The sequence below is a fragment of the Pezoporus wallicus genome, unplaced genomic scaffold (genome assembly GCF_028554395.1).
Source record: "Pezoporus wallicus isolate ANWC-B61680 ecotype Strahan unplaced genomic scaffold, APGP_CSIRO_Pwel_v1 contig_5069, whole genome shotgun sequence".
Classification (NCBI taxonomy): domain Eukaryota; kingdom Metazoa; phylum Chordata; class Aves; order Psittaciformes; family Psittacidae; genus Pezoporus; species Pezoporus wallicus.
In genome coordinates, this window is record NW_026642361.1 from 8,342,721 (window position 1) to 8,367,369 (window position 24,649).

At 40.6% G+C, this 24,649-nt stretch overlaps 1 protein-coding gene across 1 annotated transcript; it reads left to right on the forward strand.

Moving 5' to 3' along the window:
* The first annotated feature begins 236 nt into the window (after positions 1-236).
* Positions 237-7,276, forward strand: IL26 (interleukin 26). The gene is made up of 5 exons (XM_057429542.1): positions 237-407; positions 784-840; positions 2,275-2,406; positions 6,584-6,649; positions 6,734-7,276. The coding sequence occupies exons 1-5, from the start codon at positions 237-239 to the stop codon at positions 6,818-6,820; spliced, it is 513 nt and encodes a 170-aa protein (XP_057285525.1). The 3' UTR covers positions 6,821-7,276.
* Positions 7,277-24,649: the final 17,373 nt, after the last annotated feature.

Consider the following 24,649-nt stretch of genomic DNA (forward strand, 5'->3'; position numbering starts at 1 on the left):
AAAAACGTCACAGATGATTGTGGTCAAATTTGTTGAAAGTGGAGCAAGATGTATAAAAAAGCACAGTAACAACACTGATCAGCCAGCACACGAGCAATAGGTTATCTACGTGAGCATCTCAGCACAGAAGCCGCTTTGAGGGTTAACAGAATTAGGTTAACCTCTGTCATCTAACCAGTATTGCTGTATCACATACTCTGCTGTGAGTGTAGAGGCATGAAGATTTGGGAGCGAAGATGAAAGTATATTCTATTTTCAGATCTGGGCATTTTTTAGTTCTGCTTTGTCTTTTCACTGTGGAAAGCAAAAAGTCACCAACAGTGAAGCATACCTGCCGAAAAGGACTCCTCTCCCAAGTGACAGAGAACCTGTATATCAAGGCAACTAGTTTAAAATCATCTGTTCCTGTAAGTTGATTCCACTAGTTGAAAAGTTTATTTTATTTAAGGATGCTTCTTTACAAGCCTCATTACTGAGTACCTGGAAACTTTAATAAGCTGAATGATCTCTACAGTCCTGAGAGACAGGGTAATGCCGCTAGCCCTTTTGTAAAGATGAGGAAAAAGAAGATGCATAGAGAGGTGGAATGAACTTGCCAAGAAGTCTGACATGGAAGAAGTTTGCAGCTAGGTTGGAATTGGAACACAGATTTGCTGAGTCCTCATCCTACGTCTGAATAAGATGATGATGATGATGATTGCTACTAAGTTTTGTACAAACCAGACTTAAAACTCTCTCTCTCTTCTTCTGCTTAGGTTAATATTAGCACATTATATTTTACAGAAGGATCTGATCAAGAACACGAGACTGCTTAAAAAGACAACAAAAATGCTGTTTATGGTAAGACTTATACTACTGGTTTTCCATTTTCTTACTTTGATTTTCTTTTGGTCAGTAGAGATAGGAATGTGTGATCAAAAGGAATGACAGCCAACACAAAAACCACTTGTGTTTAATTGGGAAGGACATTATATTTATGAAAGCCATATGTTTAATGAAGTCCTCCACTTAGAGTGTTACCTCTACTCTGTAGAAAGGGATATTCCTCTGTGACAGAAAGGGAGACTTGAGCATGGTATGAGGAGAAAGAGGTGGATTTGGAAAGACGGCCTGAAGACACTTCTCTCTAGGTGGTTGCCGGGGGGGCTTTCCAAGGCAACCTGGGGTAAGGGTGTTTGCTGTGTGGGTAGGGGTGTGCCTGTGGTACCACTTGCTCCTCCTGTGAGTACCTGGATTTGTGTGATCCTCCTCAGCAATGCTTTCAGGTATCAGCCTATTCACATGAGGGCCACGGCCACAGCTACCATCCTGGCAGCACAGGCACCTTCTGCTGTGGGTGTGTAGTACCACAGATAGCTCAGGGCTGCTGCAGAGAAGTTAGGACACCCAAGGAGCTGCTTTGGGCTTTCACCTCTGCGCGTAGACAGGAAGAGGGATATCAGAGTTACCTAGCATGGGAATGAGAAACTAAACTTGCTGTGCCTATTTGTAATTGACTACAAGTGTGTGAGATATTTTAGCTTCCTGAACACAGAGATCTAGTCAGCAGGACCACGTAAGCCAGTTTAGCCTTTAGTAGAGACCTACTGGCCTTTGAATTCCCCTGCCTCTCATTGATTATGTTGGAAGTGAAGGCTCCTTGCTTGCCTGTGGGACTTCCACATGGACACCTGCATTTGGGTGGGTTAATCTGCATCTGTATTATCCTCCTAGTGGGAATTTCTCAGCTGATGCTTGGTTCCATTGCCTAAAAATAGGCATACAGCTGTTTGAAATGCCTTTGGGTATCTAAGAGATCCCACAGAACAGGCAGATACGACATGGGATATACAGGATGACTGATCTCTTCTGGAGCAGTAGTTGGGGATGGGTGGAATACCCTACAGCATCTCAAATGGTATGGGGCACTGACACAGAGAAATGGAACAATGACTCCTACAATTTGGCCAAGACAGTGTGGCTTAATTCCCCAATTCATCTTCCATTTATTCTTTGTTACCTAGATTTGTTCCTGACACTCCTGTTCATGGCTGGTCTTACCAGTACTCCTTTGGTTTGCCAGCATTCTCCTTGCCTTTCCTTCAGAAACCACAGGGGTACACTGAGCTCTTTAAAATGAAAAGAAGCAGTCCAATGGGATACCAAAATTTGTAAAAATATTTTTTATTGATCTTACCCTTTCTAAACATGCATAATTTCACAAGGCTGAAGTTTTAGGCCAAAGTGGACTTGTGAGATTTTAATTTGGCAACTCTTTACCTCCTTTGTTTTCAGACAAACTGCAGTGTTCGAAATCAGCTCCTCTCCTTCTATGTGAAAAATGTTTTCAATCATCTTGGAGTAGGAAGTGACAAGTTGTACATTATTAGTGCCTTCCAAGTCTTGCAAGTGAACATGAATGCCTGTGTGAGTATGTTCCTGAGAACCAAACTAACTTTATCCAGATGAAAGGCTAGAAAAGGGTTCCATCACAGCTTTTCAGCAGATAACAGAGGGTGATCCAGAGTCATGGTGTGCCTCAGATCACAGAGGACAAAACTTCCTACTGGGGCTGGGGAAGTTTAACACCGCTCATTTCCTCATAGAGTGAGCTTGCAGGGAGCAGGCAATGTGGTGGAGATACCATGGAGACAAGCCACTTCCCTGCTGCTGCTGTTGCCTTGTGCTGCCCTCTCAGCACCAAAGCTACAAAGAGACAGGGTAATCACAAGAACTGTGGCTCTTCATGTTTCTGTGGTGTAACACTGGTTATGCTTTCCGTCTTCAACAGCATACCCACTGGATGTGTGTAATCCTTACTCACATGTCATATCTGCTCCTTCATACTGAATTTTGACAGAGCTGGTGGTGTCTCATAAGCAAGCAGTGGCTGCAATTATGAAGCACATTGGAGCAGTTCCCATGTGTTGACTATGCCTGCAGCTGCAGCAGGTTGTCAGGGAGTGATGCTGCCCACTGGCAAAATGTCCCTAGAGTGGATCCAGGTGACTCAGAGAAGAGGCACTTCACCAACACCATTGCATCACCCCACCCTGTAAATTATAACAGGACAATAGTTAGAGCACACTTTTGCCTGTACAAATATGCGTACTTGCATATTATAGACACCTAGTATACTAAGACAATACCAACACTTGTGTCATTTTTCATCTTGTTCTTAAGGATAGATGAATAACCACAGAGTGTGCCTTAAAACTTTATCTCCTAGGGCAATTTTCTTTTCTCCCCTACACTTGCAGTCCTCACAAGTCACAGTGTCTCAAAAAATGGAGCTTGACTTAAGGTTGAATATAGCGATGTATATCTAAGCAAATGTCTACAGTAATCCTTAAAAAGTAGGTGCAGGATGAGAAGTCAATGAAATGGTAGTGAATTAAAACTGTATGGTGTGTGTATACTACACATATTGTCTACATATACACTACATGTGTATATACTACTATACACATGCATATACTACATGTGTGGTAGCATGAAAGAAAGAAATCAGTTCTACATGCACACAAATATTTGCAATGCAAAAATAAGCAGCTTCAGAGGGCTCTTGGCAGTTGTAGATCAAAACACAACTGGAATATTTGTATAATGTAAAAAGATTCAAATCTCAGTGGTAGAAAACTCAACCAGTTTTCAGGTTCTGAATTTGAAACCATGATAAATAGTTGCAATTTACTATCATTATTCACAGCATCCATCACAATGTGCCAAAATTTCAGATACTGTATGCTATCATATATTTTACAGAGATTTCATTCTTGTCCAGAAAAGCAATTACACCCTATGCAAGTGCCAGGACACACTGAGGAGTTCAGGCTGTCAACTGAGACTGAATTCAAAATATCAGCTATTCTGAAATACCACCAGTGACTGGAGTTTCCTGTATAACTTCATAATACATTTGTTTCTGTGCTGTGTATAGACAAAATGCTGCAGAATTTTCAGAGCTCCTGCATTCTTTTTCATAATTAGTGACAATGTTTTACTCAACACAAGTCTAAACATAATGATATCCTTTTCTGGACCTTAAAAAATACTGGTAGTAGAGAAAAGACTTCCTCTTGTAGTAGAAAACCAGTAGATCTTTGAGAAACAATGGCTTTCCATGATTTTTTAGGACACATTTAATTTCTGGAAACTAACTTTTCTTAAAGAATTTGTATTCTTTACAAAGCCAACAGTACAAAACCATGTGAAAGAATAATAAAAACTGTGAACAGAGTGAAAATAATGGATCCTTTTCTAATACCAAGTTTGGGATTTCTCCATCATATTATTCCTCTATAAATTAGCATACTCATTCACCCATCTGCATAAGCCCTTTAATTTTTGTGTCTAGCCGAGTTAGAAGTTATTATCAGAAGGGATTTCCACCATGGCAACATACTTATGTAATGAATTGTTACCTTTCAAGGATAAAGTTCTTTATACAATTGAGGGAAACAGTGATACCTTTACATACATACCCACCCTATATCCTTTTGTAAACTCATGCTCTAATTCAGCCAACTAGAGGCATGCACCCTATTTAAAAATCTTAACAATATCTGTCCCCAGACCACTTCCAAAGACTTTGTAACATATTATTGTTATGGTTCTCACCCTGCTAGTTCTTGCTTTTGTCTAAACAAGGAAACTTGAGTATTTTCCAATGATTTAGGAGTGCAAGTCCTGTTTTTCAGAAATACATAGCATCTAAAATCTCTAAATCTCTAAATTCTGCAGGGAAATCAGGTTTTTTTGGTTTAGAGTATGACTGCATGGCAAAGGGAACAGACTTTTTCCTTGGACACTGGGGCATCTGCCGGCAGCACCACTGACCTATTTACTTGCTTGTGTGCCCTAGATGGCAACATTGCCAAGAACAATATGAAGTTGCTTCTGAGGTTGAACTGTTCCTGCATCAGTAGCAGATTATGGAAGTTTCTTCTTGCATTTGAGTAGAATACATAAAGGCAATAGATTAACTGCAGGATTTTTAATCGTTGCTTTATTATTGTAGTCAGAGCTTGTAGACCTTGAGCAGAGATTGCAGAATTGCTCGCAAGCTGGCTTGCTTGCTTGCTCATTTGTTTACTTGTTCTTTATGCAGGAAGATCAGAGTTTGTAATGTGTATTACCACTCAAGCTAGCATAGTCATTTAAAGTCAGTTCTGTTACCGAATGATTTCTGTGAAAATATGCATCATACAAGCCGATCTTAACAACAACAAAAAGCCCCAAATCAGAAAGAACTGCCCTAGTTAGAAGACTTTAAAAGGTTTACAAATAAGGGTTCCTTTTATTTACACTTTTTTTTTCCCGTGAGGTGACTTTAAGAAGCTCAAAAGGTAACTTGAAAATGTTTGTGCACTTTTTAAAAGTACTCTGTGCCAGGTAGAGGGAAGGACTAACCGTCTATTTTAGCAGAGACATGTCTTTTCATATGAGTTGAGGACCTTTGCATTTTTTCTTTTCAAACACCTTGCTCGTAGATTGGAAAGCATCAGATTTTTACATTTTTTTCCCTTAAAGAATGATTCTCCCCCTTGGACAGTCTGGAGAGCTGGGAATCAGCAAGATGCGTAGCTCAGAGGGCTCAGTCTGGCAGCTCCAGAGAAAACCAACTGGAATAGTTTTGGCTGGCCAGCATTGGTCTGCCAGAGCTGGGTGATGAGGAAATGGGCTGAACCCAGCGTGACACCCTGGGGTGCCAAGTGTGGGGTGGGTACAGGGCAGCCCCTGAGCACTACCTACTGGCTGCTCCCTCAGCATTTGCTCTCCTGCAGCCCCCTGGAATGGAGCACCGACCCACTGACACTGTCAACTATGTCCTGGCCAACTGGGTTAAACCCAGGGTGCAGCCTCTGGGTCCTACAGGACGAACTGATTGACTCTTAGTTTCCTAAAACCAGTGTCCACCCCAAATCCTACAGTGATAACACAGTCATGCGTTTCTGATACCACAGCAGAAGTAGATGGACACCAGAATTTGCCAGTAATAAGGCGTTGTTGACTTATTTGGGTGGGATGCCTGCAGGCTGGGTAAGGTCTGGCTAGCAAAACTCCCAGGGACCTTAATGGAAAACTTAGCTTGACAAAAAAGGTGCAGGAATAGCCTGGAATTAGCCAGACACTGTAGGAATGGGGAGGAAAATAGGGAGAAGCATAAAATAACTTTATAAATGTATTTGAAAGGTTTACAGAAATGTGAGAAATTGCCATCTGTGCTTTACAAAGGTCTTTGGCCCTTAACTTTGCCTTCTCTGAAGGTTCAAAGTTAAAGAACCTTTAAATCTTAGAGCTAGGAAGCACTGTGCAAAAGCTGTAACTGCAACTGATGAAAAGATCCCTGAGATAAATAGGAAGTGTTTAACAAGAGCATCTTCATGAGTGGTGCGCATATTACAATTTTCTGTGCTGTGAACTCAACAGCACATAGGTAAAATAACACATTTGTAGTAGCAGGAGATGCTAAAACGATGCTGAGTTCACACATTTTACCAGTAGTCCTGTGGTGCCACACTGTGGGTTGAAATCTTCCTCATTACTATGTATCAGTGTCCTCGCTGCAATAAGCTCTTTCGGTTTCTTTTCACCCCTTCAGCTTCCATGTGCTCCATCCGCAAGGTTAACTTCTGCAGTCAAAAACTTAAGGAAAGCATTTCTTAAGGTAAGAGCAGGAGGCACTGGCTCCCAGCTACACTGTTCAGGGGCTGTGGGAGGTTTCTTTTCTGATACCTTTTCTTCTTGATAGCTTGGAGAGAAGGGAATCTACAAGGCCATCCATGAGCTGGATATTCTCCTTCCCTGGATTCAGGAATACATACAAACCATCATATGAAGAATGAGGAAGTGACAGAGAACATGCTGCTTCTGTGCTAAGGACAGATCCTTACCCAAAATGCCTGAAAATCAACCAAGAGCTGGAGGTACAACAGGCCTACCAGTGACTGCATCCCACTGAAAGAGATCCTCTGTAACACGGTGGTGTAAAGAACAATTTTCAAGAGCTTTCATGGCTCGTCTGGCATATGAGCTGAACCTGTCCTGCAGTAGAAGAGCATCCTCTGGAGCAGTTACAGCATGCTGATGTACTTCTTGTCCTGCCTGCCTCCCACCTGCTTTACAGGCAGCCCCTGGACACATTGCATGAGCATAACTTGAAATCTGCTAGATTCCATGCGCAGACACAATGTCCCACGTGCAGTGGACACGATCTAGCCATGCCTTGTGCTACCCTGTGTGGCACATTTTAAAGCAATGAGGACCACTTCTGAAAATCCCTCCCCTAAGATATATGTCCAATTTTTTTGCTATAGCTATAAAACAGTTTAGCTATATAACATTTTTTGTTATAGCTATGTAACAGTATACACAGAGGATACACAAGCTGTTCTACATGTAAATAAGAAAATTATTTACTGTTCTTACTATTTACAATTATATACTGTTTATCATTATATTACTAATTTAAGGTAATAATTGATCCTTGATAAATATATTCCAATTAATGTCAACTTTGGTCTATGACTCATTCATGTTCTTCAGATATCATAGGCTCTGCATGAGATTACTCAGTGCAGAAAACACAATGAATGGATTGGTTTGACTAGGATTGCAAAATGGTTTGAGAGGGATTTATGGGGAGTTGTTACTTGAATGATGGCAGTGGTTTCCAAAAATATCTTTCATATAGCACAGAATGAAGATAGAGTTCTTGTTTTCCCATGTTTTTAAAGATTTAGCAGTAGAAACTGTCTAGGTGGTGAAAATATTCCCAATCTGTATGTTTGTACTTCCACAGGGTTGAGATTCTGCAGGATTTCAGATCTCATAGTGTTATATGGCAGGGGCTTTGGATACATTGGTGTGCTGAGACAGAAGAACCTCAGCCAGTTCCACCTCTGCATTGTGGCCTTCTGCAGCCCAGTGGTAGTGGTTGGTCTCTGGCAGGGTTCAGCTACCTGTGCTCCCTGAACAGGCTATTATCCCATCATTTTTATCCTATCGGGGACCACTCAGAAACTCTCTGGTGTTCTTGCACAGGTGGGTAGCTAGAGCAGTGGGAGGTAATCTAGTTATTCCCACTCCAGAACTCTTGAAAGGGGCACCACTACTGCTAGTGGGCTGTTGATCTTCATCCAGGTGAGTTGTTAGTGACTGTTGAGAGTTGAGGAGAGAGAAGAGCATCATCTCCTCTTTAAACTTGCAAATCGCTGCCTAGCATCCTGGAGGGAAGAAAGCCTGAAGCTATGAGTGAATCCAGCTTGTAACCTGCCAGCCCATACTCCAGCAGTTCCTTACAACCCTACCTCACCTCTCCCTGCCCACAAGCTGTGTGTGAATTTTCCTTTCTGCTGCCTCAGAGACATGCAGTGTGGTTGCTTCCAGCTTCTTCCATAGCTTTGCAACACACTGCTTCAGCACTGGCCACTTGTAGCAAAAAGCCAAAGAAAAGCAATATTAAATTGCCACGTGGAAGTTACTCATTAGTACCCTTTACTTCATCAATAAAGAAGGATGCCATCGTTTTGGGAACCTGCCAAAGCATTCAGCAAATCTCAGCAAAAGCAGCTTCTGATGACAATACGCTATTTGTAAGCATTGGTGTTTTATGTAACAAATTATCTCAGGCAGATTCAAAGGCTCATCTTCAGTGAGAGCACAGGACAACTTCTTTATACTTAAGTTTAATATGAAGAACAAGTGGAATGAAGACATAAGTGTCTCAGCACAAACGCACAAGCAATGATGTGTCATACCACTGACTTCGTAGCTTTGTATTCTACCAAATCTTGTCAAATAATTTTATTAGTTACCTGTTGAAATGTAGGACAGTTTTCTGTTAAAGTACAATGGTGAATTCTCCTGGGATATACCACAAACTGACTATGGTGCTGTGGCAGTCATAACAACATGCACTTTGTGTGCTCACTGTACTCTGGAGTTCAGCAGTCAGTGCAATGACACTGGTACACATCTTTTGCAGAGGCCTCTTGCTTGATACCCCTGTGTTGACTTTAGTCATCACACGTTAAACAACCCAGTTCAGAGAAGCTGTTAATGCATTAGGATAAACACTGGAGACGTTTTAGTCTAAAACTCGTGTAAAGAAGTGTTCATAGGTGGTAGTTTCTGTTTGCTGAGCATTTTCTTCTGTTACCATGATTCTGACTATGTATATCCCACCAGCCTGGTGAAAAGAAGGGCTGACTTGAACTCTGAAGGAGGAAAATGTCGAACAGTCTCTGCCATGGACAATTCTCAGATAAATTCCATTTCTTCTTACTCTTCTGAAAATGGGAAATCATCTGTGCAAACAAAACAAAATATGATGCATGAATAAACCAATGTTGCTTCTCACATAACAAGTCAAATGGTGATTGAAAGCTTCCCTGTGCAGAGTTTGTATTGGTTTTCACCTGTATAATTTTCACATCCTCTTTTGATCTCCAGCTTCTTCAGGCGTTGACATGAAGGGACAGACCTTGGGGATAGATTTCCCAGGTGAACATGGTAGGAGTAAAAGAGAAAAGTGAGCATACTTTTAAAGAAAAATTCAGTAGCAGACTGTCCTATAAAAGCTCTTCAATAAATAATTCTCAAAAAAAAAGAAAACAAACAAACAAAACAAAATAACCAAACAACAAAAAAACCCACCAAACATAAAAGGACCCAGGCAGTGAAGAATGTATCATCTGCTAAAATTGCTCCTAATACCATGGCACTATAAATTTAAACCTGTTCCTTGTGAAGGATACTAGGAATTCTGACAAAAATGTTCCTCTGCATATACTTTCTTACCCTGGGAGACAGCAAACCTCATATTCCATCCTACATAGTGGTTTTAAATTTGACAAGGACCTGCCAATCCAGAACCTATTTGGAGGAATACGTAAATAGTGCAGGCTAGGCAAAGAAAGCTGCCTTATGCCCTTTATTCCACAGGAATACCAATGCCAGCTTAATGTCTTGCATGTTTAGTAATGAGAAATGGATTTATTCTTTATTTTGTTGGTTCTGTTTTGTTATTGTTACATTATTCGTTATTTTATTACTGGAAGGAGTTGCAGCATAGGACACACCAGGTTTTGATGCAGTACTTTACCAGGCAACTATATGTTATTTGAGCAATCTACATTATAAAACATAGTCTGAATACAGTGTTCCTGGCTCTGAGGACTCACCTCCAGATTATTTAGATTTTACTGGGTTTCCTTTTTTCACTGTTTTGGAACACTCTCCTTACACAGTAAGATGACACCCAGGAGCCTAACAAGACCAAAACCAGTCCTAATTCTCTTTTTTAGATTTCATGGAGCCAGTTGTTGCCAAAATAGTACATTAAAGGAGAAGAAGCAAAGAAAGTCAGCCCAGTGCTTTAATTAATGGGAGGCTATGGAGGCAGAGCAGGGCAGACACAGAACCCCACAGCCCAAAAGAACAGTATCCATCCTGGCCACACATGGCTGAAGCAGGAGTCAGAGGGTTCCCTGGGTTTGTTCCAGGGTGAGCAGGACGGCAGGGAAGCCTGAGGAAAGGGAGTTGTAAGTGGCTGAGGGTACATTCGCTTGCTCACCCCTGAGAGCATAAATCCATTGTTTCAAATGTACACCCTGCAGGCAAGCAACAGTGTTGAAGTCCCAGCATCCTGTGGAGTCAATGTTCAACACCAGTTTGCAGGGTCAGAGCAGCTGTCTAACTAATATAAGGGGGTTGTAACTCAAAATACATTTTTTTTCTTCAATTAAAACTAAAGTGGCTAATTGGCAAAGGTGGCATATTTAACATCATGGTCTTTTTCAGGCACATAATTTTCATTTAACATGGTGTCCTTCATGGATTTGTTCACACAACTCATCCGTTTGTCTGCGAGATTTAGACTTGATTTCTGATTTAGTGCTTTTTGCCCAGACTCTGGTGCGTAGAATAGAAAACAGACTGTGGACATATTCTCACCAGCCTTCAAAAGACATCACTGTCCAGTCCTTGCTGCAGGCAGGGAGCAATAGCTGGGAACAGGGGAGTCATCACGGCAGCCCCCATGGCTGCAGGAGCAGAAGGGGCTGCTGCTTCACTGCCACAGAAGGGAGCCACTGACATCTGCAAACAGAAAAACCTTCATGCTTACTTGGGAAGATCCATGTGCAGTGGTTTCAGGTGATTCAGGTTGCCGAGGATTTTTCTTGTGGAAATTTTGCTGAGCTACCCCATCATTAGTGGGATTTCTGATTTTTTTGTTGTTGTTGTTTTTCTTTTTCTCCTTTTGTGGATGTTCGGTGTTGAAAAAGAAAAATTCCAGAAGCAGTTACAACAATTGCATGAGGATTATTTGTGTTTTCTGCTGTGCTAAGATAACAAAGGTGGATATGAGCTCTGTAGATAAAATGAATTTCACAAAACAAGCACTGCCACTTGTTTTTCAAAGGGATACAGGGGTACATAGGTGACACACAAAGAGACACATGAACTTTGGAAGGGGCCTAAGTGGATCGGATAACTAATTCTCTCAGAATGTAGCTAGATTTAAGTGATTTGTCTAATTATTACTCAAGTCACAAGTAACACCTTCTTCCCCAGTGTTCAGCACGATGCCCAATGGCAGAGAATTGGGGAAGTGCAAGCCCAGCTGCCATGTTGCATGTATGGGGCTCAGCTCTGCAGCAAGGATGGGCAGCCTCCTGCAGTGGGGTTTGAGGTCAGGTTGCAGCAAGGCTCTGCCCCATTGTCTCAATCTATCTGACAGGAAAATCAACTTATCTTAAGGCATAAAAACTCAGGTCTTGATGGTTCTTCCCTCCATTTTCCATACAGCTTAGGCCACGTCATGGACTTCCGTTTGCCTTGTTTATAAAATGGGAGCAGTAACACATATAGGCTTGGTGTATCCTTTCATGCAGTAATGCAAGTCAAGCTTCCAAACCACGTAAGTATTCCTAAATGAAAGGCTGAATGTAACACCTGTAAAATAAAGGTCTTAATTTAACAGAAAAGTGTGATAAGCAAAACATGCCGTATGCAGGCCACTTAACAACAAATACTGTGCTGCATCTTCACAAAACCAGCAAATTAATAAGTATTAAATATATTTAACTGACAATTCAAAGTAATAACTATGAACAAAAGCCTATTGCCTTTTAAAACCAGATGAGTAAAGCAAACCCTTTTAATTTTTCAGATTAAACTCTAGGTGTCACTCTTAGAAAACAAGACTCGTGTTGATCTCTACTTCTGACTCTTCAGCGGATGTAGACAGTGTTAAGAGTATGTTTCATAAGTAGCTTCTTTGGAAAGAAAACTGCAAGACATATGCAGTTGGATTAATTTTGGTTTAGTTTTTTAAAATTCAATTGCCACAAACTTAGAATTTAAATTAAAAATGGGAGGGGAAGAAAGACGAGCATATAGTCAAAGACTAGGGTTGTAGATCAGATATGAATTCAGTGTCTGTTTTTACTACTGATGTCCTATGTGACTGAAGGCAAGTTGCTTCATTGAGGTACTATTCTCCTTTGGCAAATGGAAAAGTTGTCTATCAGTTGTTCGCCTAAGCTAACTCTACTTTTGCTTTGTATACAGAAATCCTCAGAAAGCAGCTGGTACCCATGTAGTGTTAATTGTTGTCACTTGCTTAGCGTGGCTTGTCTTATCGCAGTGTTTCGGTCTTTTTTGAGTAGTGACTCTTATTACATGGAAAAAAGGGTATTTTGCAACTGTTACTGCAAAGGGAAGAATGAAAAATATGTGGCTGTGTAGTAGAATTGTCACTAGCTCATAACTTCTTGAAAACACTGATCTAGTGGAAAGTGGCAGCTGCACATGCAGTTTTGGCAGTATGTAAATAATACAGCAACAGTCAGCAAAGACAACTATTTCCATCACAGACTATGTACAATGTTCTCTCTTTTCCCTGAAGCGCTTTTTTTCTCTGAAGTGCAAAATCTTCAGAGCAGAGACTATCCATTAATAAGTCATTTCTGCCGTAACCAGAACCATCTACAGCAAATTCCTGATCTCAGCTGGAGCCCTGAGGTGGTGTTAAAATGCAGTCCTCAGTAAATGCTGGGATAGTTTCCCTTAGAGGGCATGAGGAGGAAGATAATTTTTCCTGAAACATGGGAATAGGAGCATGATCGAGGCAATGATGTAACATGCGTCATCCCTCAAGAGCAACGAGGATGGTCAGGGTGCTGAAGCACCTCCCATGCAAAGTCAGGCTGAGAAAATTTGGGCTGTTCAGCCTGGAGAAGAGAAGGCTGCGTGGAGACCTCATAACAGCCTTCCAGTATCTGAAGGGGGCCTACAAGAGTGCTGGAGAAGTACTCTTCATTAGGGACTGTAGCAATATGACAAGGGGAAATGAGTTCAAACTTACACAGGGGAATTCAGGTTAGATATAAGGAAGAAATTCTTTGCTGTTAGGGTGATGAGGCACTGGAACAGGCTGTCCAAGGAAGCTGTGAATGCTCCATCCCTGGCAGTGCTCAAGGTCTGATGGGAATTTGAGCAGCCTGGTCTAGTGGGAGGGGTCCCTGCCCGTGGCAGGGGGGATGGAACTAGATGGTCTTAAGCTCCTTTCCAACCCAAACCATTCCGTGAGTCTATGCTTCTGTGTGTTGGATTTGGCCATTTGGTTACTCTTTCTTCATGTCTACAACATACGCCAGTTTCTAAGAGACTGTAACAGCAGCCTTCTCACTGCAAAGACATTGTCTCAAATGCAAAGATATGTGGCCAAAGGTGAAATGTGTGGACTTTTGGTGATAAATGACATGCTTTGCAAAACAGGCCCCCTAGGCACTGAGCCCAGGTACAGCTTGAGTCATCTTCCCGCTCAGCATCTGAGGGGTGTTTGATGGTAGAGGGCTGCAAAGAGAAAGCGGGCACTGCTGTTCCTGGAACGGTAAGGTTACAGCAGCGCTCACACAACTGTGCTGTGGTCACCCTGCAGCTTCCCCCATCTCTAGCCAGCCTTTTTTGTTATGCAAATAACAAATGCCACAAGGGTACCTGACCCTGAAAACTGACAGGACCTGCTGAGGACTGCGCAATTCACTCTCCATGAACATATGTGGAGAATGATCTTACCTTGATTCAGTTTTCATTAGCTCAGCATTCCTATTCTGTTAGCTCCAGTGGAAAAGAGATTTGGAAATGTAAAGGCAGTTGGTAGGTCTGTGAGGAGATTTGCCAGAAGGAATAAATGTAATTAATACCATTGAGTGAAGGTGGAGACTATGATGGCATAAAGATATTGGCAACATATGTCTAGAATAGGTTGGAATGCTAAATTGAAAAACATTATGGATAATGTTTTCCCAGTCCTATGGATGGGATTACAGCTCTGAAAGGCAACAATAATCTTAAAGCCACAGGACCACAGGGTAAATGATGCTGACAAGGGCCTCTGGAAGGCTCAGGTCTGACCTCCTACTGAAAGCAGGGACCACCAGGAGGTCAGACCAGGCTTCCCAGGGCTTTATCCAGTTGGATCCTGAAAATCTCCAATAGGAGCCAGAGAAGGCTGACTTTGAAGGGATGCAGCCACAACGTGAGCAGTGGGACTGTGCAAAGATGCTCTCCCATCACTAAACCATGCAGAACATAGCCAGTAGCCCCCTCATTTGCACTGGCAAGCCCACCTTAGTGTCTAGATGTAGCTAAATCAAATACAATCCTGTAGTTACTGTTGGCCACATCAGTCCCTCCATGAAAAGGGCAGTTGAAGGACAAGGGGCTTTGCTTCCATAACAGAAAGGAAAACTGTGATCATCAGTCTGGTCAGAAAATGTTTGAGCAACATGAATGACAAACTGCAGGTCAATGTCCAGTCCTACAAGAGGAAAGGGTTGAATGAATTTTGAAATAGAATTAAGACAGATGAGATGTCACAGACATTTCTCTTTTTTTTTTTTTCATTTATGAACAAGATTTCAAGCCCCTCACAAGTGATGCTGGGGCATTTGGTCCAAGGTCCTGGGGGAAGAAAATGGCCTGCTCCTGCTCTTGTTCCCCCTCCTCTCCCTATGGCATGGGGAGTGACAGTGAGGTTATTTTCTATGGGCCACAAAAGGGTCATGCTGATCTCCCTCTTCCTTGCACATTGACTGTGTCTGGCTTCAGGTTGCCTTGCCTCCTCGCCCCAAGTCATGATGCCCTTTTCAGAGATGTCTCACTTCCTGATGGGGGGAAACCAGCTTTCTGGATTAGCCAGCTGGAAAAGCAGTGGAAGAACATGCCATGCTAAAATATTTAAGTAATAACAGCTATCTGATTGCCATTCCCTGTTTTTTTAACAGTCAGAGATAAAAACCTGAGAAGATCTAAATTTAACATAGTTTAGTGGAAGAGGATATATGAAGAGAGAAGGAACTGGAGGAAACTGGCATGAGATTGTAGAAGAAGGGTGATGATGAGTGAGTAGAGGAGTCTGGGGTGTTCAGTTCCTATCTGTAGCCTCAGCATGTTGCTGTATTTTGCACATAAAAAAATCTATTTAAAGACAGCAGGGAGTGGAGCTTCCAGCAGCTAGAGCTGCAGAGAAAAGAATGAAGTTCAGAGATTATGATTTAGGCTGTATATTGATACTAAGTTGTATGTAGATACTATAGATACCAAGATACTGGGCTGTGGGCAGGTTTAGTTTTGCTTTTCAAACAGCTTTTCAATTATCATATTTTTCTTCTCTTTAAGGCCTCTAAAAGACCTTTACACATGTGACATAATAACAGAGTTCTGGGTTATTAGTGTGCATCACTTCTTAACATTAACTGGTTGACGCTTTTCCTTCCACTTTTCCCCAGCGCTGCATGTTGAAGTTGTTTTGGTACCCATGGTGCAACCATGCTTTCGACCAAACTGATGAGTCGGAAACAACTTCCTTGAAGAAGCAATGGTGCAGAGGCTTTTTATTTGCTTGCGTCTCATAAACATTCAATGAGTAGTGGTTAACAGCAAAATACACCATGGTGGGTTTATCGTTGCAGGTGAAGCTTGGTAGCCCATGTCCATTGTTAATAAAGCATCATTGATTATTTCCTGTTATCTCCCTCCCTGTGAGAAAGAAGTGGTTTGTGTCAGCCCAGCTCATTGTCCCTAACCACGAGTGAAGAACCCACTGACGTCTCCTAGACAAATTTTGTCATGTCAGTATAAACGTTTTCTTTGTTCCTGTATAACGAATAGGGAATAACCAGCAGCACTTTCCAAGTGATGAAGGAAGCTTGCAGAGATAAACCACAGGCACAGTAAATTAGTCACTTGATAAAACTATTTACAATCGAGCCTCCTAGATGTGAGGAAAACTTTTTTCTTGTCAGTAAGAAACCACAGGCTGTCAGTGGAAAAGGCAGCCTGTTTTTCTACCCACAGCAGGGGAAAGAGTGTTTCATGTGCGATGATGCCTCATGAGGGCTTGCAGATGTGAATCCCAAGCTGGTGGACAACTGCAGCAGTGGTGACTGGAGAAGGGCAATCCAGCCAACTGTCAATTCAGAGTTTCTTGGGTGGGTACCAGGCTTCACGCCTACTCCTGAAAGGCTCCCTTGTTCTCTCCTTCCTCCCCTTCATGAAGGCGGGCTGCAATGTGAGTGGTGGCAGGGTGGCCACACAGCTTCTCAGTTTCAGGCTATTTCTGATGTTCTGGGGCAACCTTTACATCAGTGTGGGAATGGGCTTCTCACTCTATGAAATGTTAGGGGCTTTTAGAAAAATTTCCCATTCCACTCGAGCAGAGCCAAGGGCATTCAAAGTTTGGAGAAAATTGCAGGGATGTAAATGGCTACAAAGAAGGGGTGCAGCATTGGGTACAGGGCTGCAACCTGAATCAGTGCATCAGCATCTCCAAGACCAGCAACCTGGGCTTGTATACTTTGTACTCTGATATGATTGCTGATACCAAAGGGTGACTGAGGCAAATACCTTGCTGATATGAACCACACTCAACTGATAGATACGTTTAGCACAATCTGATTTCAGACCATGGAAAATAAGATCCTGGCACTTATTGCTCTGAATAGAATAAAAACAAGTGAATCTTTGCAGGAGGTTTTATAGATGAAAGGGAAGAGGCCAGCTGATATGCTGAGTGGTTACAACGTAGTGAGGAGTATGTCCTAGACTAAAACTCTAAGACATGTGTTTCAGCAACTATAAAAAGACCTATTATAAACTGCCCATGCTGTACTATGGCAAAAAAGCATGAATATAGGTAGTCAGCTTGTCCATGAATGAGGACTCATGAGAGGAAGCAGAAAGACGTAACTTCTGCATGCAGTTTCACTATTCATTTTCTGCGTTTGCTTCAACTTTCTATTTCTTTGAAATATTGGAATATTGAAAAGGATTTAAAGGAGAGTTACAAGGAAATGTACCCTCTGGGAAAAAACAAGACGTTAAAGGTATCAATTCAATCTCATCCATGAGAGCGAAGATAAAGAAACAACCAGATCGCAGTTAATCTACAGAAGTGATTCCCTAAGAAACACCATGTTTCCTTAGTCAGACAGAAGCAGAAAAAAGCACAACAATGTTTTACTTTTCAGTACTAAAATCAAGAAGTCCAGCTTGCCTGGAACTAGCAATAAGATAGCCATTCACTAGGCCAACTGATACAAATAATCACTTTTAAGATTGCAAATGGAAAGTGTACATATTTTTTCAGAAGTTGCACCCAGCAGATTCTGAGCTTAGGGGTGGAATGAGATGCTTTGAAGAAGTTTTGTACCTATGAACCCTTCCCTATTCTTTTGGGAAGGTTATTCAAGAATCTCACACTCCATCTTCTGGTCTAAATTTACTCATGGACAGTTTACAGCCATTTAATGTAGTATCAGTTTATTCTGTTAGTTTACATAACTTACTGAATTTGCAGTTTTCTCACTCTAATGTAGTTCAGGTAGCAATTACAACTTCTCTCAGGTTTTGTTTTTCTGAAGCTGAACAAGTCAAACTCCTCCAGGCTTCCTTTATAAAACAGAAGCTCTTTACTTGTCTGGACCATTTTTAGCTTGAACTCATCTATATAGCACAGGGTTAACCCACAACTGTACATTGGCATTATTCTCTTCCTCCATCTTCTGGAAATATCTTGTCCAGTTAACCTTCACAGCATCCATTTCCTTCACAGCACTGGCTTGATGGTTCCTGCAATGAGCAGTGGCACCATCAGGTCGTTCTCCTCCTCCAAAGGGTGCCTTTCTATCTTCTTCTGGCTAGAAGCCACACACCTGGACTGTCACTTACACAGTCACATTTCTACCTATTTTATTAACTCTATCCTTGAGTAAATCAGGTTCTTCTCACTCCAATCTACCTTTGATTGATCTCAGCCTGCATTTTGTTCTTTGCCCTCCTTGTCTTTAGTGGTTAATTATTTCATTATTTGTTCTAAAGCCTTGCACATCACTCTTGTAAGATAACATCTCTTCCTGCCTTGCTTGTTATTTCCCCCTTTCCTAATGACAGTAATTGCATTTGCTGTTCTCTAATTTGAAAGTGCTACCACTTATTTGATAGATCGACTAAAATTTCTAGTTTCTCCAACTGGATTTTTATGTGCCCATTTGTTTATTTTATTTCCTTGATGGGAGAACCTTTAACTCTACCTTCTCACCTGTGTTTTTGCCTTAAAGGAGATTGTTTCCATTCCTGTCGCTACCAGTCATTTTGACTTTGCTTCTGTGTTCTCTGTCAGCAGCTTTCAAAACGAACTTGCTCACCTACTGCATTCACCAATGCTTCTTAATATCTTTGTCCGTATTAAAAACTGGGATCAATTGCCTATTTAAGTTTTGGTCTACAATGTATACAATAATCCAGCCCAGTCTTAAACTATTCCAACCTCATTTCTTTCCTTGTGCTCCACTTGTTTACATGATGGTATCCTTTGCTGGTTTTCTACTTCTGCTTTTATGTGGATTGATCTGGTGTGAATTTTGGAAGTTATTTCACACCCTTTTGACATTCAAGATGCAGTTATCACTCCTTATCAGTCCTTCTTTCTGACCCTCAGGGCACTGCTATATTCCTGCTATTCTTGAGGAGGTGGTTGGGTTGGCTGCTCTCATCAGAATAGGGTCACAGAAAAGGCCAGGTTGAAAGGGAGGTATGGAGATACCTGGTCCAACCTTCTGTGGTAAGTAAGTGAGGCCTTAGATAAAGTTATCTAGGGCCCTGTCAAACACAGCGCTGAATACTTGAAAGTAGGTTCCACTACTTCTTTGAGCAACCTACTGTGATGTTGGTGCCCCTGGAGCAACTACAGCCTGTTGCACCTTGTCCTTTCACCATGCATCTGTGTGAAAAGAATACCTCCATCTTCTCTGTAACCCCCAAACCTACTTGCCTTATGGTTGGACAAATCCAGTTCCCTCAGCCTTTATTCTTATGTAGAGGTCTCCAAGCCTCTAATCACATTGGAGGTCATTGGATGAACCTTCTCTCATTTTAGAGTGTCTCTCTTAAATTGTGGTGACGAACTCATGTAACAGCATCTAGTCATATTCAGAGAATTAGCATTTACCACAATACCTTGCCCAGTAATACTTATCTTCTCAGTCATATACACTATTTTATTATATTTTATCTTTATCCAGCCAGGGGATTGGGTAACAGACACCTTACGTGACTTCAGAAGAATGTGTTTTACTATGATATTTTACTCAGCCCTTTTTATTTCCTCCAAGATATTCTTTCAGACATTTTGACTACTAGTTCCTTCTGTGATGTACAAAAATTTCTTTATCACTCCTGCTTTTACTTCTGCTTTTCCTAAACTTTGTTGTCTGTGATATAGGCATGTTTGCTACTTCATTGTTTAATTTTCTTTACTTCTGCAGCACATTTGGAGTTACTCTAAGACCTACAGATTTCCTAAGCAAAACATAACCTTGTGATTTGAGGTGATTAGAAAAACAAAGTGAATCCATTCCTTCTTCAGCTAATGAACACTTTACTATCGGTAACTCCTTGACATACAGTTCCTGCAAAGACTTTCTTGGAAGCAGAGGAAGAACTAATGTAACCCTCCACAGCCTTTTTTGAGTGTAACTCAGGATGAAATGTCAGAAATCATAGGGGTTTTTAGTAGGCTTTCATGTGTGCCCAGGTATGAGAAGATTTATGACTACTTGAAATATTTAATTGCTTCTTGCAGAAATATTAACTAATATAAAAAATATTTGGTTATTTTTATAGTGACTATTGAACCAGAATTGCTGGTTTTCCAAAAGAAAAAAATCTCTTACAGAAAAGGCAGAGCAGTTCAAGTGTGCCAGTGGAAACCGGAGTTGGTGTGCCTGAATTCTGAGCCCTTGGCAATTGAAATTCAACTTGTGCATGTGCTTTTGCAAAGCTTTGAAAGAACTGTTATACTTTGCCTGTGTATGTGGAGATAGAGGTTGTACACCACAGGTAAATTTTGGTGTATTACCTGCTACTGGCGCTCTGCTACTGATGAGATACTCTACTACTCACACTGGCTAGATTAAAAAAACCCCAACCCTAGCTGCAGTTTCTCCTTCAATTTCGCTGCACATATATGAGCAGAATAGGCTGATGTGGCAAACCAGAGGTGCTGAAAAAGAATGAAGTAGAGAGTCCAGAGCCCTGTGCATATTAATACGAAACAATAAGATTAGTTGTAGTGGCAGAGTAAGGTTCCTTTCATAACTCTTTTTTGGAAGTTTTGTAGAGTTCTTCATAAGTGGCATATAGACTCTCCTAGATATTAACTAACTCATGAGTAATTGATGGAATGAATATGTTTTTACAGCAATCAAATAGCTGTGTTAGGAAAGCTATTCCCCTCCTTGGTAAATAATTCATATAAACACTTTAAAATATATGCTGTTCACAGTTAGTAGAACAATCTTGCTGTTGCTTAGTTCTCAATTTTAATGAAAGTGGCAGGAGCTAAATTACCTGTGAGACTTTGGATCAAATTGCTGACTCTGTTCAAAAGTTACTGACGAGGTAGGAACTGACAGCTAGAGAAACTGCCGAAGTTTCGTTTCCTTAGGAAAAAAAGATTAGCAACCCAACCTGCCACAGTGCTTACATTTTGGTTAATTCAAAGTATGCTACTCAAGATGGCATTTTGTTCTTCTCCAACATTTGTTTGATTTGTTGCCTTTTTAGAAACTTGTTTTATTTCAGTTTTGGGCCAGAGACTTATTAGCCTCTTCAAAAAAGCAAGAGAATCTTAATTTCTTAATTTCTTGGTCTTTTAAGTATTTATTACTATCTAATTAAATCATTGCATTGCCTAAAGGGCGTCCATCCAGAGGACTTTATAGCTGCTAGTGCAGGTCTTTGAAAAAGAAGATATGTGACTTTGAAATAAAGTGCATCTACACTCGACCCACAGTAGCACTTCTATAGGCAGCCTTATTTCCTGTGGAGATGAAAAGGAAATGTTTGTTCTTAGGGTGTGAAGCACTTCGCTTTTAACTACTAAAAAGCAAATGTCTTGCATATTTCTCATTTCACTTTAAATTCTGAATCTAACTGGATAGTCTTTGCAAGCAAATTGCTCTCAAGAGGTCCAGTTCTAAGTAAAATGTCATCTGTGGATGGATCGCTTGTACGCCTGACTTTCTGGTGTGTTCATAGTGTTCTGGAGGCAGAACAGAAACAGGTAGGACTAAAACTGCATACTGATTTGCCTTTTTCTGTGAGTAAAGATGACTGGTTTGTGTAGTCACACAATTGTGAATGGCTCTAAAGAGAATGATGGGCAAGGGGAATCCCCGCCAAACTGCCTTCTGGATTCTTTTAGAAGAAAGGATTGTATCACGCAGCAGATTTCTGCTAGGAAACCTCATATGGATGTTTCCAGATGGTTATGACAAAAAATGCCCAGTCTGTAGGCTGGTATGAAACATTTCATGGATATTTTCTTACGGATGTTTGAAACAGATCATTGAGGTAGCCTCCAACATATGCCCACACCTACACACTTGTGTTTTCATGTACATAAGTGATATTTAACTATTATAAATTGTGTAGTGGATAACATGTGAAAATAGTCAGATTTTTTTCCCAAAATGCTCATGTTTTAACTTAGAATATCCAATGAGAAATTAAAGCATTACAGGATTGCTTTCACTAGTGTTTTCCACTAAATTTAAATACAAATATTTAAATGAGTATTATTTCCAACAATGTGTTTGTGCAATAAAGTCACTTTAACTGTGAAAACAAATGTAACTGTACAATGAAAATTTGAAGGGCACTTGAATTCTTTGCTAAAAACTAGACCAGAAAACTCCAATGCAAATAAAAGCCCACAACTCAGAAAATCGACATAAGAAGGAATGAATCACAAATCTGAACATGCAGAGATAATTCAGTATTACAGATAATGGGAGGAATTAAATCAGATAATGGGAGGAAGATGAGTGGGGCTGGATCACTGACAGGTTGAAAGTCTGAATTTGGATATAGTATTGAGAATTAATGGAAAGTATTAGTTTGATCAATATGCAACAAATTTTCAGCAAAGTCCATACTATTCAGGGAGGTTGCAATCTGGCCTCTGATGTGGTCAATGCAGATCCCTAACTGAATTCACCCAGCACATACAGAAACAAACAGCTGATCCAACACTAGCATCCTTTGGTCTTCTTTCTTTAAAAATCACACAGTCCTTTTGAAAAGATGCCATTTGGTATTATTGCAGATTCCTGAATGCAGAGGTTCATATGGCTTTTTGGCTTCTTTTGAAGGTGGATCTGATCCATGGCAGGGGGGTTGGAACTTGATGATCTTAAGGTCCTTTCCAACCCTAACTATTCTATGATTCTATGATTCTATGAGAATGAAAAGGAATAAGAGACTGTGAAAATACCAGAGGTCTCTAAATTGAGAGTTAATATATAGAGGAAAGCATACTGCCACTTATCATTAATTGGGGAATGACATTATGAGCAAAACGTGATGTTTCTTCTATAATATACGGCAAAGGCAGACATACGCATATTCACAGGATACCACAGAACATGGTCAAGCCAAATTACAGTGGAATTATTCTCTTAATGAATTAGTTCTCTCAAAGAGTTTTAAAATGTTACCTTAAAAGTAACAGAAATATTTGTGGAAAAGGTTATGGAAACAGTAGCGTGCTGGTCTCACGAAGCACAGGGCTATTAGCAAAGAATTAGAAAACCGTGAAAGATCACTTTGGGTTGAACTATTTTAATAAAATATATCTTTCTTTTGTAGAAGACTTTACACCCACCAGAGCACAAACTGCATTATCTGAAGTCAGTATGTTGCACTGATAGGACTGGATTGTTAACCTTGCCTACTTCCTGTTACAAATCAACATCATGAAGGTTGTAGGCCTACAAAGCCTGGACAGACGTATTTCAAAGAAAGAACCATGAAAATTTGCATTTAGATTGTATTTTTTTCTATTATTTTCCTTATTATGCTTTTAGAAATTCTTGATTTCAATCTTAACTCTTCAACCATGATGATTAAAAAGTGACTAGAAAAAAATCCTAACCCCAAAACTCAAAAATAAACTCTGAGATACATGAAATCATGTAAGACAAGAATCTGGGGCTTTTAAAGGAAACAAATACTGTAAGATTCATGGCATAAACCTGCCAATACTTTCAATGGATATTAAGGTGCTGAAAACAGAAAACTTTCAAGAGTAAGTGTTTTATTCTTCTTGGAAGAATGATGAAGAGCTGGTGAAAATGAAAGGTTTTATGCAAAAAAACCCGTAGTCACTCTATGGTTATATCACAGGAGGTATTTTATGCAACAGCAACCATACTTTGGGTTTGGGCTGCTGCTGTGCCAGCAGTTCTGCTGCGCCAGCAGTTCTGCTGCTTTTCCATTGGTAGGAACTTAAGCTAAAATTGGATAAGATTTGTAATTTTCTTCTGGTTCATGTGTAGTAGATTTTAATCAGGAGTTGGATATGTGGAAAGACTCTGAACAGTAGAAGCACAGAATAAAACCTCACACCATGTTTGTCCATTACTGTCTTCTACATCGACGTCACTGTTTTCCATACATTTCTACAAGAGAAACATTTTAGAATGGTGTCTGCCTTTCTTACGGTTAGCTCACACTGGTAGCTCATAGTTTCTTAATTGTTCATACATGCAGACTGTGTTTTTTGACGAGCTAGAAAGCTGGTTTGTGCCAACAAGAAACATGGCACAAGAAATGAGGAGAAACCTATGGTCTTTATTATGTATTGCTGTCCACGCACAATCAGCAATGAGAAAACATGTTATATGTCCCTCTTTCCAGTTTCAGAGTTCCTGACATAAGATCAGTTCAAGGAAAGGGGAGATAGCATTATGCTTGTTTTTATAAACAGGGACATTAACTGGTGTTAATGGGGACAGATGTTCTGAGAAAAATATTATCATCTATATCTATACATTCCAGAAAATAATTTTAATATGAATCCTGAATATTCATATTATGCTATTAGTGGAGTCTCTAGGCAATACAGAGCTGACAGTCATACATTTAGGAGTGGCCAAGAAGTCCACAATAGTGTGTGAGAAAGACCAATCCAGAACAACTATTTACAGCTATTCTTTTCTTCCTGGACAAAGTAAAAGCTTGAACTCTTACTTAGAGGATGGATAAGTACTCAGACCATGATGGGGCAGTTATTTCCTTCTACTAATTCAGAAAG